This window comes from Pelmatolapia mariae, linkage group LG18, assembly GCF_036321145.2.
Source record: "Pelmatolapia mariae isolate MD_Pm_ZW linkage group LG18, Pm_UMD_F_2, whole genome shotgun sequence".
Classification (NCBI taxonomy): Eukaryota; Metazoa; Chordata; class Actinopteri; order Cichliformes; family Cichlidae; genus Pelmatolapia; species Pelmatolapia mariae.
This window is the reverse complement of record NC_086243.1, coordinates 8,329,020-8,345,513: the sequence shown is the minus strand read 5'-3', so window position 1 is coordinate 8,345,513 and position 16,494 is coordinate 8,329,020. Positions and strand designations below refer to the sequence as shown.

The following is a 16,494-nucleotide window of genomic DNA, read 5'->3' as shown; positions in this document are numbered from 1 at the left end:
CAAAGCAGTTCTTACAAAACATTAACATTTGCAAAATGTTATCTTATAATCTCAAAATATTTTTAATAAAATTAACATTTTTAATGAACAATATTCAAGAACAAAAAAAAAAATATTCACATAGTAGTTAATTCAGACAGATGCTGATTTTTGAGTACATTCTGAGTCCATTTCCAGTTTTAGAACAATCCCCTTGTAACGGAAATAATGGGGCTAAACTATAATTTCACTTTCACTCTGTGTTCAGTAGAGTCATTTGTAGGTGTGGTTTGGCTCATGCTGCCTGTTGAAGAAGCTGCAGCACAGTCTTTGCCTTTCACTTCTTACTCCACTTCAGTTGGCTACACAACAGTGTTTAGACTGAACATCGACAAAAGCAATTACAACCCAAACATGGCTGGCAAGTTCGGTAAGTCATCATGTTAGTCATGTTTTCTAGTGTTACAACAGTGATCATGGCTGATTTAAAATCATGGTTGGTTGGCAGGTAAGTCGATAGATTATAAAAATAAAAACAAGATCAGTGAGGTTAGTTTTATACATACACAGAACTGTGAAGGTTTAAATAAATGTTTTAAGTCTGAAAGGGAGTAGGTAGAACTGGACTGTTTATCAAGACCTGCCCCATTGTGCAAAAATGAACAAAAAAAAACTACATTTTCCACAACCTGCCTACATTTTCATTAGCTGATAATAATAACAAGCAATAATAATGGGCAATAGGAAAACAAAGACAAAGACTCACTGTTCTCCTTTGGTCATTATTATTGTCCATAGTGCTCCTTTCTAACCATGTCAACCTGCTCCTTATTTAACCAAGTCTCTGAGACAGCAGTTTGTGAATTTAGAGATGTGGAAAAGAGTTCACAACTTTTGAATGTCCATTCTGGGTCATGACTGCTTTGAATCCAGACTCAGTGCCGGGTCTATGACTGTAGAGTGTTTAAAAGGCAAAGTTAAAGTGGATGGGCAGCAGGTTGATGTCATTGACACCCCGGGGCTGTTTGATACCAGGTTTGATAAGGAGAGAACTATTAAAAATATTTGCGAGTGCATCTCCAGTGCAAAAGACAACCTGCCATGTTATAACTTTTTTTTTTTTTTAAATTTTATTTTCACTTGCATACTTAGGATTCCTGCTATTAAATATGTTATCCACTGTAACATTATAGTTACATGGTTCATAAGTGTGATATTTACAAGCCATTCGTGATTATATGTAACAGAAAGAAAGAAAAAAAGGATTAATTGCATTTCCTGACAGCAGAGTGTTAGGGTCATTACTGAGGATGACTATGATTTCACAGGATCAACAGCAGAATAGATAACTGTGACCCATCTCTGTAGATGTTGAATTAACTTTTGACCATCTACCAGAACATTTGTAACCTAAAATACCAACCCCAAACCCGGTGCATGATCAGGTATATGTATAATAAGTACAATGTATTTCATGCCATGTATTCTTTCTGATCTTTCTACACAGATTCTGGAAAGACAAATGATGATGAGGTGAGGATTGTGATGGTGGGGAAGACTGGAATTGGAAAGAGTGCTACTGGAAACACCATTCTGGGTCGTGGGTGCTTTGAATCCAAGTTCAGTCCCGTGTCTATGACTGTAGAATCTTCTAAAGGAAAAGCCAAAGTGGATGGACATCGTGTTGCTGTCATTGACACCCCAGGCCTGTTTGATACCAGGGTTGATGAAGAGGAAACTCAGAAAAATATATGCCAGTGCATCTCCTATGCTTCTCCAGGACCCCATATCTTCTTGGTGGTCATCAAACTGGGCAGATACACTGAAGAGGAAAAACAGACGGTGCAAAAGATTCAAAAAATCTTTGGCACTGATGCAGACAAATACAGCATGGTTCTCTTTACCCATGGGGACCTACTTGAAGGCACCACTATTGAAGAGTTCTTAGAAGAAAGTCCAGACCTGCAGGAACTCGTAGCCAGATGTAACGGTCAGTACCACGTCTTCAACAATAAACTGAAGGAGCGCTCTCAGGTCACTGAGCTGCTCCAGAAGATCAGAGAGATAGTCCAGAAGAACGGAGGAAGCCACTACACCAACGAGATGTTCCAAGAGGCTGAGAGGGCGATTGAAGAGGAGAAACAACGCATCCTGAGAGAGAAAGAAAAAGAAATACAGAAAGAAAAAGAGAAAATGGAGAGAGAAATACGGGAAAGATATGAGAAACAGATGCAGAAATACAACGAAAAACTCCAGGCTGAGAGAGAGAGGGAGAGGAAGGAGAGAGAGGAGGAGAGGAAGAGGGAGAGGGAGGAGAGAGAGGCAGAAAGGAAGAGAGAGGAGAGAGAATGGGAGATGAAGAAATTAAAGGAGAAGTGTGAGAGAGAAGTGGAGGAAGAAAGACGCAAGATTCAGTCCAGATATGAAAATGAAGCCAGAAATGAAGCTGAGGAGTTTAATCCATTATTTTTTCTGACAGTACCTGGTGAAACCATACTTAATATTGGCCATGCAGTGGTTGGAGGAGTTAAAAAAGTTGGGAAGATGTTAAAAACCACTTTTACACTCAAGCATTGAATGACAGTCAGGATCTTTTCATATAGAAACTCATGACTGCCGCTCTGTATCATCGCACCATTGTTTTAAACTTTTTCTTAGAGTTCCCCTGCATGTCTGGACTCCCTAACATGATGTTACAGATAGCAACAAGTTCAAAAGTCGTAATATTTTGGGGATTATATGTGAGGTTCCTGTAAATTTTGTCAATCTTCTTTCTGAAGTTTTGAAGCTTTTTCTTTTTTTCTAATTTTCATTTACAGCTCGCTGTTTTCACACAGCAGATCCTGTGGACATATTGAATTTCCTTCTTATGTTATTTTAGTGATTTATTAGTTGAAGTAGAGTCTTACTGTGGGCATTTGGGACATTCATAGTATTCAGTCATAGTAATATTATAGTTAGAGATATCTGTATATGTTTAACATTTTTACAAACACATGTTTTATGTGAAATGACTGATGTAGGTGTGGATATGAGACCATATTATTATTTTGGGTGACGGACTTTCAGCATGAGCAGGATGTACCCTCTCACTCTATAACAGTGGTTAAACACATAGGCTCCAATAGATAAGCAGTTAAGAAACTGATAGTGGGAGGTCTTTGTAACTTCTCTTGTTGGCAGTGATGGTTTTTTTTTTTTTGATTGTTTGTGAGATTTACTTTTCTTCACTTTCTTGGTGAATGAATCCATCTTTGCTCCAACTTTTAACTTCCCTTTGACTGAGTTGTTTGCGTTGCCTTTTTCCTTCACATGTATGACTCGCAGCCTGACAATAAACTTAGACTTTGTGGACTTTGTGCCATGACCTCTAGAGCTGTAATTATTGGTCCTTCTTTTTGTAACCTAGTTTTCTCCTTTAAAATAAATTTGTGAGTCACTGTCATAATTCAACTGAGTGTTGTTCTTGCTTTCTCAGTGTTGCAGGGTAACTTCATACTTTAATGTAATAAATGAAAATACAAAATATTAAATTACAGGTTGAATAGTAGTATCTTAGCTTCTCACAGTTATTTATCTAGTACTGCATCACATTCTGATCAAATTACTGCCACAAGCTAAATGTGCACATTCTCACCTGTAGATTTTAAAGATCTGGAAGAAATTAAGCATCAGTTAAAGTTTCGCACCTCTCTACTTCACCCCACCCCAACAAAACTATTTAAACCGGTATCTCATTGTTTTATCATTTAGTAAATATTATCAACAGCTCTCTACAGCCCTGCATTTTCCCTGTTTCTCTCACATGCGCAGTAATCACACCACTACTTAATAAAACGGAATTAGCACCAGAGGAAGGCGACGCAGAGAGTGACAAAAACTTAACTCAAGGGACACAAGACCTTTGGCAAACAGGACTGAATCTTGGGCCTCTGTCTTCTGGGGTGGGCACGCTGTTGTCACCAGGATGTGTGACCTCAGATCTTCAGTACTCTTGGACAGGTGGTCAACATTTGGGGAAGACAAGAAGTAGAAGTACTTTCGAGAGGCAGCTCCACTGAGGGCGCAGACAGCTTACACTGAGATCAGAGAGCTCAGAATTTCAAAAATCATCTGAAACAGCTCAGGTTTGGAAAGAAAGCTTTTAGATGTTTTAAATAAAAATTATTAAGCATTGTAGTGGGTTTTACGTGACATATATATATATTGCTAGCCCTGTGATAAATTGGCAGCCTGCTGAGGGTGTACCCTGCCTTTGTCTCCTTGTGGCAGCTGGGATGGACTAACACCCTTTGCTGCCATGAATTGGATACAATGTATTCCAATTATGCTATCTGAATGTTTACAAACTCAAAGTATGTAATGAAAGTGTAAGTGATGACCAGTTCACAAATGTAGAAAGCAGACATAAAAAGTAATTGTACTACTTAAGTAGCTCCCCCGACGAGGCCTGATCAGCAGCAGGTGTGTGGCTTCGGGTGTGGCCAGTCCGCCAGCAGGGCTACACCCACCAGGCCTGAAGGTGCCTGCAGAAACACACACACACACACGCACACACACACACACACACACACACACACACACACACACACACACACGCAAACAGGGAGAAGAGGGACAGCAACACCAAATATACATACAATATCACCAGTCCATGACTGCCCAGGGATCCTGGGCCGCTCAAACCCAGGACCCTGACAGTTAGTTTTAAGTGTAAATATAAAAATAGAAATAGAAAAAAATAGAAATTGTTTATTGTCATCAATTTTTTGGATCCAATGACATTGAACGAAATGGAGGTACTGAAGAGTTGCACTGACAGTATCACCTGTCACGAACTATACGCACTGGAAGCGATTGTGGCATTTTTCTAGTTATTTTAGGCCATTTTGTGCAGAGGCAGTAGCGGCAGGTTTTTGCTTTTGTGTTAAGCAAAGCCAAGCACTATGCCTTTTTTTCAAGTCACTAAGTGGTCCCAGTCTCATAGGCACTCAAGTATGTCAGTGTGAACAAGACGGCCCTGTCACTTACCAGCATCACTGCTCAGGTACAGTTTGTGTAATGCATCAAGAAAACAAACTATCATTGATGAAGTCATGGTGCTCTCTTTCTGTCTTGTAAAATATCATGCACAAATGTCCACACTAACTTTTCCATTTTTAATGGGGGCACAGTAGCTATGACATTAAGGGAACAGAGGTTCTAAAATACATTATATTTTACTGGAAAATGAAGTACTTACCTCTCAGATGATTTTCAAATTTATACCCTCAGTGCATCTACTCAGAGGCTGAGAGGTAGCACTGGCTCCTGCCAGTATTTTTCACTTTGTGGTTGTTATATTCAGGTCTGGTCCTTTACATTAATTTTGTAATTGTTTCTACAATTGCTGCAGTGTCATATCACTTGCACTACTATCATTTTCATGGGTTTGTTGTCATTGGTGTCGTTTTACACATTTTTATTTTAAAGATACAGTCTGTAATTATGTCCTGTAAAATTGATGCACTCTCATCAACTTAGAATAAATCCATTAAAAATACACAGGAGCAGGTGCTGATGTGAGGAAACCACCATGTTAGCCTGCAGTATTGAATACAGTGGACACCACCATTCCAACTACTGTGTTTTATGTATGTAGCTAGAGGCCGGCGACACAGTTTGTCAGTCAAAGAGAAACACTGCTCACCTTGTTGGCATAAAGTAAGGAGTAATTTAGAATGAAATAATTTATGAATATAGGTAGAGAGATATCAGCTGAATGTGAAGTTAAGAGTGTAATGCACTAATATTTACTTGATTTTAAAAAAATGTTTTATACATTGTAACCCTGGTTTTTAATTATGTTTTTTAAGCACAAAATCTGCCATTAACCTATGGGCATTCCTCTGTATCACACTTTCACACACACTTTCTCTTATTTGCTCTTTCCCAAGGTCTTCTGGGAGCCTTGGTGATTTCAAGTAAGTATTATCCTTACCTTACTGCATCACTGTCAAAAAATTGAATTGGGTTGTTTCCTTTCCTGTGCGTACACCATGCTTGTCCACTACGTAATTGTTTTTTTATCAACACCATCCTACTTGTACTCCTCATATTTCTTTCTATGAAGTATGAGGAGTATGATCCATCTTTGTTTTGGCTGTTGGTCTTCCTGCACCAGCATTGGTGTCTTTCAGGTCTTCTTTCTGCTTCTGCTGTCTTCATCTGCTAGTCATTACCTTAAAACATATCAGTATGTATGAGTAACCTGCTCTCTACCTCTACTGTGTGTGTGTTTTTGTTTTTTTGTGAGGGGTGGGGTGTATACTTCATGTTTTCTTCTCCTTTGGTATCCAGAAATGTTGACTGTAAACTTGTTGCCACTATTGGACATTGTAAATAGCTCTGGATAGGATATGATGACCAATGAGACCATCAACAGTCAAAGAAGAATCTTTCTTAGTGTTCTGCAAAACTCTACTGTTACTCACTAACTTGAGATAAAATCTACTCAGCTGCTCTGAAAACAGCTTCTAACTGGTTTCTTCCATAACAGGATGGCTAGCTGGTTAAAGTGATCATGCAATCCAGAAACCTTTCTGCTTCTGCTTAGATTCAGCAGGGACAGGTAGGGGAGTCTTTCAGTGCCTCCAGCCTCCCTTAAAATACCTGAATTAGATATGAAAATGTGACAAAACTGCTGTTTTTCAGATCACATGTAGTTGTACTCATGTGTCAGGTTTAAGAGTGTCTCGGAGCTCCCACCGACGCGGGATCATTGCGTTAGACTCCCAAGAGGAACGTGGAGAGGAAGGACAGCACGCACGGGGTGTGCAGAGTCACGAAAGCGGGGAGCACGAACACGGACGCCACTAGAAGACACACACGGGAGTCTTGGGGAGCACGGGGATCAATTGTGCATCAATATTTACCTTCACTATAAATAAACGCACTGTTGTTATTCAGAGCTCCGCGCCTGGGTCCTCATTCCCAACATCCCCACGGTCTGCCAGCCAGACCGTGACACTAACTGTAACTAACATACAAATACATACTGGCTATCCACACAAAAACAGATACTGTTGCAAAACTAAACAAAGAAAACAGAAGAAAGCTGTAAAACTGGCTAAAACACACAGTAGCTTACAGTAAGATGGAAAAGAAAAGCATTCAATATAAATTTGACTGATTCAGGGTGTCCAGAGTTTATTCAGTGTTAGACCCCAATTGGACAGAAATGTTTTGGTTCACAAAAAGGTTTACTTTAATTTCCCAGAGGTGTTAGTTTCATTTGGGGAAACCTGCATTCATGTGAGAATGAAGAAGTCACTTAGATGAGTGAAGAAATGTTTCTCCCACTGAAAACACTACGTTCAGATGAACAGAATCAACTTTCTGGGGTTTAATTTCAAGTTCAGCTCAGCATTTAAACATAACTCAGCAGCAAAATCCATTAAAAGAAAATACCTTGTTGACAAAGTGAAAACTAAATCAATGATAGAAAAATTACAATAAAATCTGGTTATTTGTTTTCTGCATTGTAGTTAATATTTATATGCAGAAAACAAATAAACAAGAGCATTAGTTTAAATGGAATTTCTAAAGGGAAAAACAGAAGTCACTGATAATCAAACATAAGTGTCTGTTTCTTTATTTAATGTTACTAATACACATTTTTAACCAGTGTTGAACACACTAAGATCTTGCGTTAAAAATATAAAAGAACAGTAGATGGCAGTGTGAGACTATACTATACTACTCTACTACCAACACTTCAGTGATGTTCATGTTTTTATTTGAACAGGCTAAAAATTGCCTGTTCTAGTTGTTTGATTTCTTTATAAATCTTCCTGCCAGCATCGGCGACTACTTCACCGATTTGTATCAGATGATATAATGGATTAAACTCCTCAGCTTCATCTCTGGCCTCATTTTCACACCAGGACTGAATCTTGCGTCTTTCTTCCTCCAGTTCTCTCTCACACTTCTCCTTTAACTTCTTCATCTCCCATTCTTTCTCCTCCCTCTCCCTCTCCCTCTTCCTCTCCTCCTCTCGGTCCTTCCTCTCCCTCTCTCTCTCAGCCTGGAGTTGTTCGTTGTATTTCTGCATCTCTTTCTCATATCTTTCCTGTATTTCTCTCTCCATTTTTTCAATTTTTTCTCGTATTTCTTCTTCTTTCTCTCTCAGGATGCGTTGTTTCTCCTCTTCAATCGCCCTCTCAGCCTCTTGGAACATCTCGTTGGTGTAGTGGCTTCCTCCGTTCTTCTGGACTATCTCTCTGATCTTCTGGATCAGCTCAGTGACCTGAGAGCGCTCCTTCAGTTTATTGTTGAAGACGTGGTACTGACCGTTACATCTGGCCACGAGTTCCTGCAGGTCTGGACTTTCTTCTAAGAACTCTTCCATAGTGGTGCCTTCAAGTTGGTCCCCATGGGTAAAGAGAACCATGCTGTATTTGTCTGCATCAGTGCCAAAGACTTTTTGAATCTTTTGCACCGTCTGTTTTTCCTCTTCAGTGTATCTGCCCAATCTGATGACCACCAAGAAGATATGGGGTCCTGGAGAAGCATAGGAGATGCACTGGCATATATTTTTAGTAGTTCTCTCCTTATCAAACCTAGTATCAAACAGCCCTGGGGTGTCAATGATAGCAAGCTGCTGCCCATCCACTTTAACTTTGCCTTTTGAACACTCTTCAGTCATAGACACGGCGCTGAATCTGGATTCAAAGCACTCACGACCCAGAATAGTGTTTCCAGTAGCACTCTTTCCAGTTCCAGTCTTCCCCACTATCACAATCCTGACCTCATCATCCTTTGTCCTGCCAGAATCTGTGTAGAAAGATCAGAAATAATCTGAACATTGAACTTCTGAACATTAACCAAGTTTAGGGATAGATTCTTTTAGATTCTAAAAGCGTCCTTGTCTTTAACAAGTACCCAAGAAGATGTGTTACGAATGTTCTGGTAGATGATCAAAAGTGAATTCAACGTCTTTAGGCATGGGTCACAAGTAACTATTCTGCTATCATCCTCTGAGGTTATAGTCATCGTCAGTGACAATTATAACTCTGTGTCGTTATTAATTATTGTTTTAATTGTTATTTTAATTTAACTCACATACGTTAAAAAAATCCTAAATAATAGGGTTAGGATTAGAGTTTGAAGCTAGGGTTAGAGGGCTAAAAGTAATTTCAAAACTATACCTGCTTTCTATAAAAGACTTTCTCTGTAGAGACTGCATAAAATTATATTAAATTCATCCATGATTACTGTTGTAATACTAAAAAACACCACTAACATGGAGACTTACCAAGCCTCCTGTCCATGCTTGGGTTGAAGTTGTTCCTTTCCTAAATAGTGTGTAGACACCTCCTCTGGTGTGTGGAGTCAAAAGTGAAAGTCACAGACTGTGCTGCACCTCCTTTAACAGAAAATATCAACCAATCCACACCCACAAAAACTGCTTTGGGCACAGAGAGGAAGTGAAACTAAAGTTTTGTGGTGTTATTTAGTTACAAGGGTTTTTGTATAAAACCGGATGACCATGTTGATTTCTTGAATTCTTTGCACCATGTGCATTTCTCTTAACCACATGTAGTGTATCTGCCCCCTCTGAGAACATACAAGAAGCTCTGCATCTGCAGACAGATGCAGAGCTTTGAATACATTCTGAGTCCATTTCCGGTTTTAGAACAATCCCCTTGTAACTGAAACAAGCGGCAAAACTTTAGTTTCATTTCACTCTGTGTTCAGTAGAGTTAGTTGTAGGTGTGGTTTGGCTCATACTGCCTGTTGAAAAAAGTGCGGCACACTCTCTGCCTTTCACTTCTTACTCTAATTCAGGTAGCCACACATCACTGTTTAGACTGAACATCGACAGAAGTAATTACAACCCAAGCATGGCTGGCAAGTTCGGTAAGTCATCATGTTAGTCATGTTTTCTAGTGTTACAACAGTGATCATGGCTGATTTAAAACTAAGATAGAAAGACAGAAACAAGATCAATGAGGTTAGTATTAGACACTGACTTGTGATGGTGTAAATAAATGTTTCAAGTCTGAAAGGGAGTAGGTTGAAGCTTAATGTTTGTCAAGACCTACCCCATTGTGCAAAAATGAATAAAAAATAAAACCTAAATTATGCACAACCTGCCTACATGCTCATTAGCTATAGATATGTATTCAATATTAATAGCAATAATAATGGACAATAGGAAAACAAAGACAAAGACTCACTGTGCTCCTTTGGTCATTACTATTGTCCATAGTGCTCCTTTCTAACCATGTCAACCTGCTCCTTATTTAACCAAGTCTCTGAGACAGCAGTTTGTGAATTTAGCTCTGAGATGTGGAAGAGAGATCATAACTTTTGAATGTCCATAGTTAAGATTCCTGCTATTAAATATGTTATCCACTGTAACATTATAGTTACACAGTTCATAAGTGTGATATTTACAAGCGATTAGTGATTATATGTAACAGAAAAGAAATAAAAATCAAGATTAATTGCATTATCTGAGTGTTAGGGTCATTACTGAGGATGACTATGATTTCACAGGATCAATAAATGGTAAAATGGTAAATGGCCTGTATTTGTATAGTGCTTTTCTAGTCCCTAAGGACCCCAAAGCGCTTTACACAACCTGTCATCCACCCATTCACACACACATTCACACACTGGTAATGGCAAGCTACAACAATAGTAGAATACTTGACCCATCTCTGCTGATATTGAATTAACTTTTGACCATCTACCAGAACATTTGTAACACATCTTGGGTTACAGGTACTTGATATAAAAAAAAAACTGACCCCAAACCTGGTGCATGATCAGGTGTATGTATAATAAGTACAATGTATTTCATGCCATGTATTCTTTCTGATCTTTCTACACAGATTTCTACACAAATGATGAGGTCAGGATTGTGATGGTGGGGAAGACTGGACTTGGGAAGAGTGCTACTGGAAACACTATTCTGGGCCGTGAGTGCTTTGAATCCAAGTTCAGTGCCAAATCTATGACTGTAGAAACTTCCAAAGGAAAAGCTTCAGTGGATGGACATCGCGTTGCTGTCATTGACACCCCGGGGCTGTTTGATACCAGGGTTGATGAAGAGGAAACTCAGAAAAATATATGCGAGTGCATCTCCTATGCTTCTCCAGGACCCCATATCTTCTTGGTGGTCGTCAGACTGGGCAGATTCACTGAAGAGGAAAAACAGACGGTGCAAAAGATTCAAAAAATCTTTGGCACTGATGTGGACAAATACAGCATGGTTCTCTTTACCCATGGGGACCAACTTGAAGGAATCACTATTGAAGAGTTCTTAGAAGAAAGCTCAGACCTGCAGGAACTCGTAGCCAGATGTAACGGTCAGTACCACGTCTTCAATAATAAACTCAAGGAGCGCTCTCAGGTCACTGAGCTGCTCCAGAAGATCAGAGAGATAGTCCAGAAGAACGGAGGAAGCCACTACACCAACGAGATGTTCCAAGAGGCTGAGAGGGCGGTTCAAGAGGAGAAAGAACGCATCCTGAGAGAGAAAGAAGAAGAAATACAGAAAGAAAAAGAGAAAATGGAGAGAGAAATAGAGGAAAGATATGAGAAAGAGATGCAGAAATACAACGAACAACTCCAGGCTGAGAGAGAGAGAGAGATGAAGGAGAGAGAGGAGGAGAGGAAGAGAGAGAGGAAGAGGTTGAATGAGGAGAGAAAGAGAGAGATGGAGGAGAGAGAGGCAGAGAGGAAGAGAGAGAGAGAGAAGAGAGAATGGGAGATGAAGAAGTTAAAGGAGAAGTGTGAGAGAGAAGTGGAGGAAGAAAGACACAAGATTCAGTCCAGATATGAAAATGAAGCCAGAAATGAAGCTGAGGAGTTTAATCCATTATTTTTTCTGACAGTACCTGCTGAAACCGTACTTAATGTTGGCCATGCAGTGGTTGGAGGAGTTAAAAAACTTGGAACTGGCATTAGGAATATATTAAAATTGCCTTTTAACTTGTGATTCATGCATTGAATGACTGTCAGGTTAGTCTTGATCATTTCATAGTATGACTGCCCCTCTGTATCATTGTACAATTGTTTTATTTTTTTTTAAATAGTTTTTAGAGTTTCCTGCATCTCAAGACTTCCTAGTATGATGTCACAGATAACAACAAGTTCAAAAGTCATAATATTTTGGGGATGTTATGTGAGGTTATTGTAAAATTTGTCAATCTGCTTTTTGAAGGTTTCAAGCTTTCTCTTTTTTCATTTGCAGCTCGCTGTTTTCACACAGCAGATCCTGTGGACATATCGAATTTCCTTTTTATGTTATCTTAGTGATTTATTAGTTGAAGTAGAGTCATACTGTGGGCTTTTGGGACATTCACAGTATTCAGTCATTCTTATAGTTAGAGATATCTGTATGTATGTATCTTTGTAACATCTCTTATTGCCAATGATGTTGTTTGTGTGTGAGATTTACTTTTCGTCACTTTCTTGGTGAATGAATCCATCTTTGCTCCAGCTTTTACCTTCCCTTTGACTGAATTGTTTTGAATTGCCTTTTTCCTTCACATGCATGACCTCTAGAACTGTAAGTATTGGTCCTTCTTTTTGTAACCTAGTCTTCTCCTTTAAAATAAATTTGTGAGTCACTGTCATAATTCAACTGAGTGTTGTTCTTGCTTTCTCAGTGTCGCAGGTTAACTTTATACTTTTTAAAATATAATTCTGGAAAATACAAAATATAAAATTACAGGTTGAATAGTAGTATCTTAGCTTCTCACAGTTATTTATCTAGTACTGCATCACATTCTGATCAAATTACTGCCACAAGCTAAATGTCCACATTCTCACCTGTAGATTTTAAAGATCTGGAAGAAATTAAGCATCAGTTAAAGTCTTGCACCTCTCTACTTCACCCCACCCCAACAAAACTATTTAAACCGGTATCTCATTGTTTTACAAATCATTTAGTAAATATTATCAACAGCTTGCTACAGCCTGGGATTTTCCCTGTTTCTCTCAAATGTGCAGTAATCACACAACTGCTTAATAAAACGGAATTAGCACCAAAGAAAGGGGACGCACAGAGTGACAAAAACTTAACTCAAGGGACACAAGACCTTGGGCGAACAGGACTGAATCTTGGGCCTCTGTTTTCTGGGGTGGGCACGCTGTTGTGACCGGGATGTGTGACCTCAGATCTTCAGTACTCTTGGACAGGTGGTCAACATTTGGGGAAGACAAGAAGCAGGAGTACTTTCAAGACACCTTAACCTGAGATCAGAGAGCTCAGAATTTCAAAAAACATCTGAAACAGCTCAGGTTTGGAAAGAAAGCTTTCCATGTTAGGTGTTATGAATAACTATTATTTAAGCATTGTAGTGGGTTTTACATGACATATATTGCTAGCCCTGAGATAAATTGGCAGCCTGCTGAGGGTGTACCCTGCCTTTGTTCTGTGGCAGCTGGACAGAGAAAAGCAGTTGTTTAGTCATCAACCATATCTTTGGGTGTAGACTAACACCCTAATTTCCAAAGGAAATCTGAACAGCAAAAACAGGTAGTTTTAAATGTGAAAATATCCAGAAGAATAGAGTAACACATTTTAAGAGGAAAACAATACCACTAGGAAGTTGAGGTTACTGGCAAATTCAGCTGACATTCCAACAAATCTATCACTCGAATGTTAATTTACAATTAAAAGTATTCATACATTTTAACACATATTAGGTCTTTCATATTTGGTCTTTAAAGTGCAGATTCCAAGCAGAAGCTGCAGAACATTTGAATACATAATTATTTTGTATAAAGGAGGAGTTTGTTTGATAGTGAAATTACACTTAGTGTGGGACATTGGGCTGTTTGGATCAAGTAATGACCTGAACCAAAGCTTGGGTTTATGAGGAAGACTATGCTTCAGTAAAGCAAGAAAGAGTCACACAAAACCCTGCAAACTTACAGGTATCAGAGTCCAAGAATAATACTAATCAACCCTCACAAGAAGAGAGTTAAACGTCACTTACGAGAGTACAGGTGAGCTTATAAAGGTTTTGGCAGAAGCTATGTCAGCTAATAGACTACCTGTTCCAGAGCCCTTGGTATTTAGTGAGGATCCACTTAAGTTTAAGCATTGGAAAGCATCTTATCAGACTCTAATAAAGAGAAAGAACATTTGAATTGAATTCAAAGTCCTGCTCCTCACATACAAGGTCTTAAATAATCAGGCCCTGTCTTATCTTAACAACCTTATAGTACCATATCATCCCATTAGAGCACTTCGCTCTCACACTGCAGGCCTACTTGTTGTTCCTAGAGTATTTAAAAGTAGAATGGGAGGCAGAGCTTCAGTTTTCAGGCCCCTCTTCTGTGGAACCAGCTTCCAGTTTGGATTCAGGAGACAGACACTATCTCTACTTTTAAGATTAGGCTTAAAACTTTCCTTTTTGCTACAGCATATAGTTAGGGCTGGACCAGGTGACCCTGAATCCTTCCTTAGTTATGCTGCAATAGACGTAGGCTGCTGGGGGATTCCCATGATGCATTGAGTTTTTCCTTTTCAGTCACCTTTTCCACTCACTATGTGTTAATAGACCTCTCTGCATTGAATCGTACATGTTATTAATCTCGGGTCTCTCTTCCACAGCATGTCTTCTCTCCTGTCTTCCTTCTCTCACCCCAACCGGTCACAGCATCGACCAAGTGTGTTTGCTTTTGGAACTGTGTCTTCATTCCACCTACTTCACATACAAGGGTCAGTTCTACAGGCAGAAACATGGGTGTGCCATGGACTCCCCAGTTTCACCCATCATGGCCAATTTGTACATGGAAGAAGTGGAAAAGTCACCGGAAGTGACATCTCACATTGTCACTTCCGGTATGATGGCGCCTGTGTTTGGCTCTGCCGCTGCCGGGTGCAGTTTGTCGCGCTCTACTACTGTTGTGTTGTTTTTTTCTGCTCTACTGTTCTCACTCAGTTTTAATGATGTATTTGCTGCCCTGGTGTATGATCGCCTGGCTTTGCTATCCATCCGATCCTCTATGATGCCACACGATGTCTTGTCGTCCTCTGGCATTTTCCACCGTCTTCCATTAGCTGGATCCTCATCAGGCGATTTCAGTGGTCCCTCTAGACCACGGAGAAGGAGAGGGAGAAGAGGAGGTATTCAGGTAAAGCTCAGGCTTTACTGGCGGCGTGGTTTGGCTGGTAAGCGACGTCGAGCGTGTGTTGTCTCCTGTGTCCAGAAAAGCTCCATGGAGGGGGACTTGTTTTCCACGGCCTTGTTTGGATACGCTGGGCCCGGCTCTTTGAGACCTTGCCACCTTAGGAGGGTTTATCCAGACTCTTCTGCGGGCTGGCTTTTTCTTCCCTCGGTGAGTGGATTCTACGAGCGTGACGGCTCGAACCCTGTGTATTTACGTCCCTTAACTCGAGCCTCTGCAAATAATGAGGCTTCTAGCTCACTGAATATGGCGCTTTTTAACGCTCGATCTCTGTCTAATAAATCATTCTTGTTGAATGATTTTATATTATCTAAAAAACTGGATTTTTTATTCTTGACTGAGACCTGGCAGCGGGATGTAGACTACTCGTCACTTATTGAACTCTGCCCGGATGGCTATACTTTTATTACCCAGCCTCGGTTGTCTGGTCGGGGTGGTGGGCTTGCCGTGGCTTTCCAGGACCGTTTCTCCTGCCGCTCCGTGAAAACTGGACATTTTCGTTCGTTTGAGCTGCAGCTGCTTAAAATTGGTAACAAGGATCCTTTCTACTGTGCTGTGGTGTATCGTCCACCTGGATATAACAGGTTATTTTTATCGGAGCTCAGCGACTTCTTATCCGCTACTATGAAGCTGTCTAGGGTGCTTATAGTTGGGGACTTTAACATACACGTTGATGATGACTCCGACCCATTCGCCAGAGACTTTATGAACATTATGGATTCTTTTCATTTGACTCAGCATGTGTCCGGTCCTACACACAGCAAAGGTCACACACTGGACCTTGTTTTTTCTTTCGGTCTAAATATTGATTTTATTTGCTCTGAGGACATTTTTATTTCTGATCACTATGTTATTGTTTTTAACTTGTCTTTTAATGAGCCTTTGTCCCCCGTTAGACGGATGATTAGCTCTCGCATCTTAAACTCCTCCACAGCGGAGAAATTTGTGGATGCTTTTAACTTACAGCTATCTCCTCAAAATGGTGTTGATTTCTCAACCAGTCTTTTTAATAATTATTGCCTTTCTATTTTAGATGAAATTTGTCCGGTTAAGACGAGGAGTGTTTCTGCCTCCAAATCTCCTCCTTGGCTAAATGACAGTATTCGTTGTCTAAAACGTGATTGTCGTAAAGCGGAGCGCAGGTGGGGGAAAACTCATCTAAATGTTCACCTCCTCTCTCTTAAGGACCTTTTAGCTTCTTTTAATAATGCGATCAGAGATGCAAGGGCTGCCCATTTCTCACACTTGGTTACAAAGAGCAGAGGCAATCCTAAGGTGCTATTCAACACCATTAGTGACATTGTTACTCCTGCTCTGCCT

General features: G+C 39.9%; 1 protein-coding gene across 1 annotated transcript; it reads left to right on the top strand.

Moving 5' to 3' along the window:
• The first annotated feature begins 352 nt into the window (after window positions 1-352).
• LOC134617231 (myb-like protein X) lies at window positions 353-11,968 on the top strand. Its single transcript, XM_063462433.1, has 3 exons — window positions 353-409; window positions 1,487-2,549; window positions 10,852-11,968. The coding sequence occupies exons 1-3, from the start codon at window positions 394-396 to the stop codon at window positions 11,966-11,968; spliced, it is 2,196 nt and encodes a 731-aa protein (XP_063318503.1). The 5' UTR covers window positions 353-393.
• The last annotated feature ends 4,526 nt before the right edge of the window (window positions 11,969-16,494 follow it).

Coding starts and splice junctions, on each gene's coding strand:
- LOC134617231 (XM_063462433.1), top strand. Junction 2,550..10,851: donor AAAACCACTTTTACACTCAA/GCATTGAATGAC, acceptor TTTCTGATCTTT/CTACACAGATTTCTACACAA.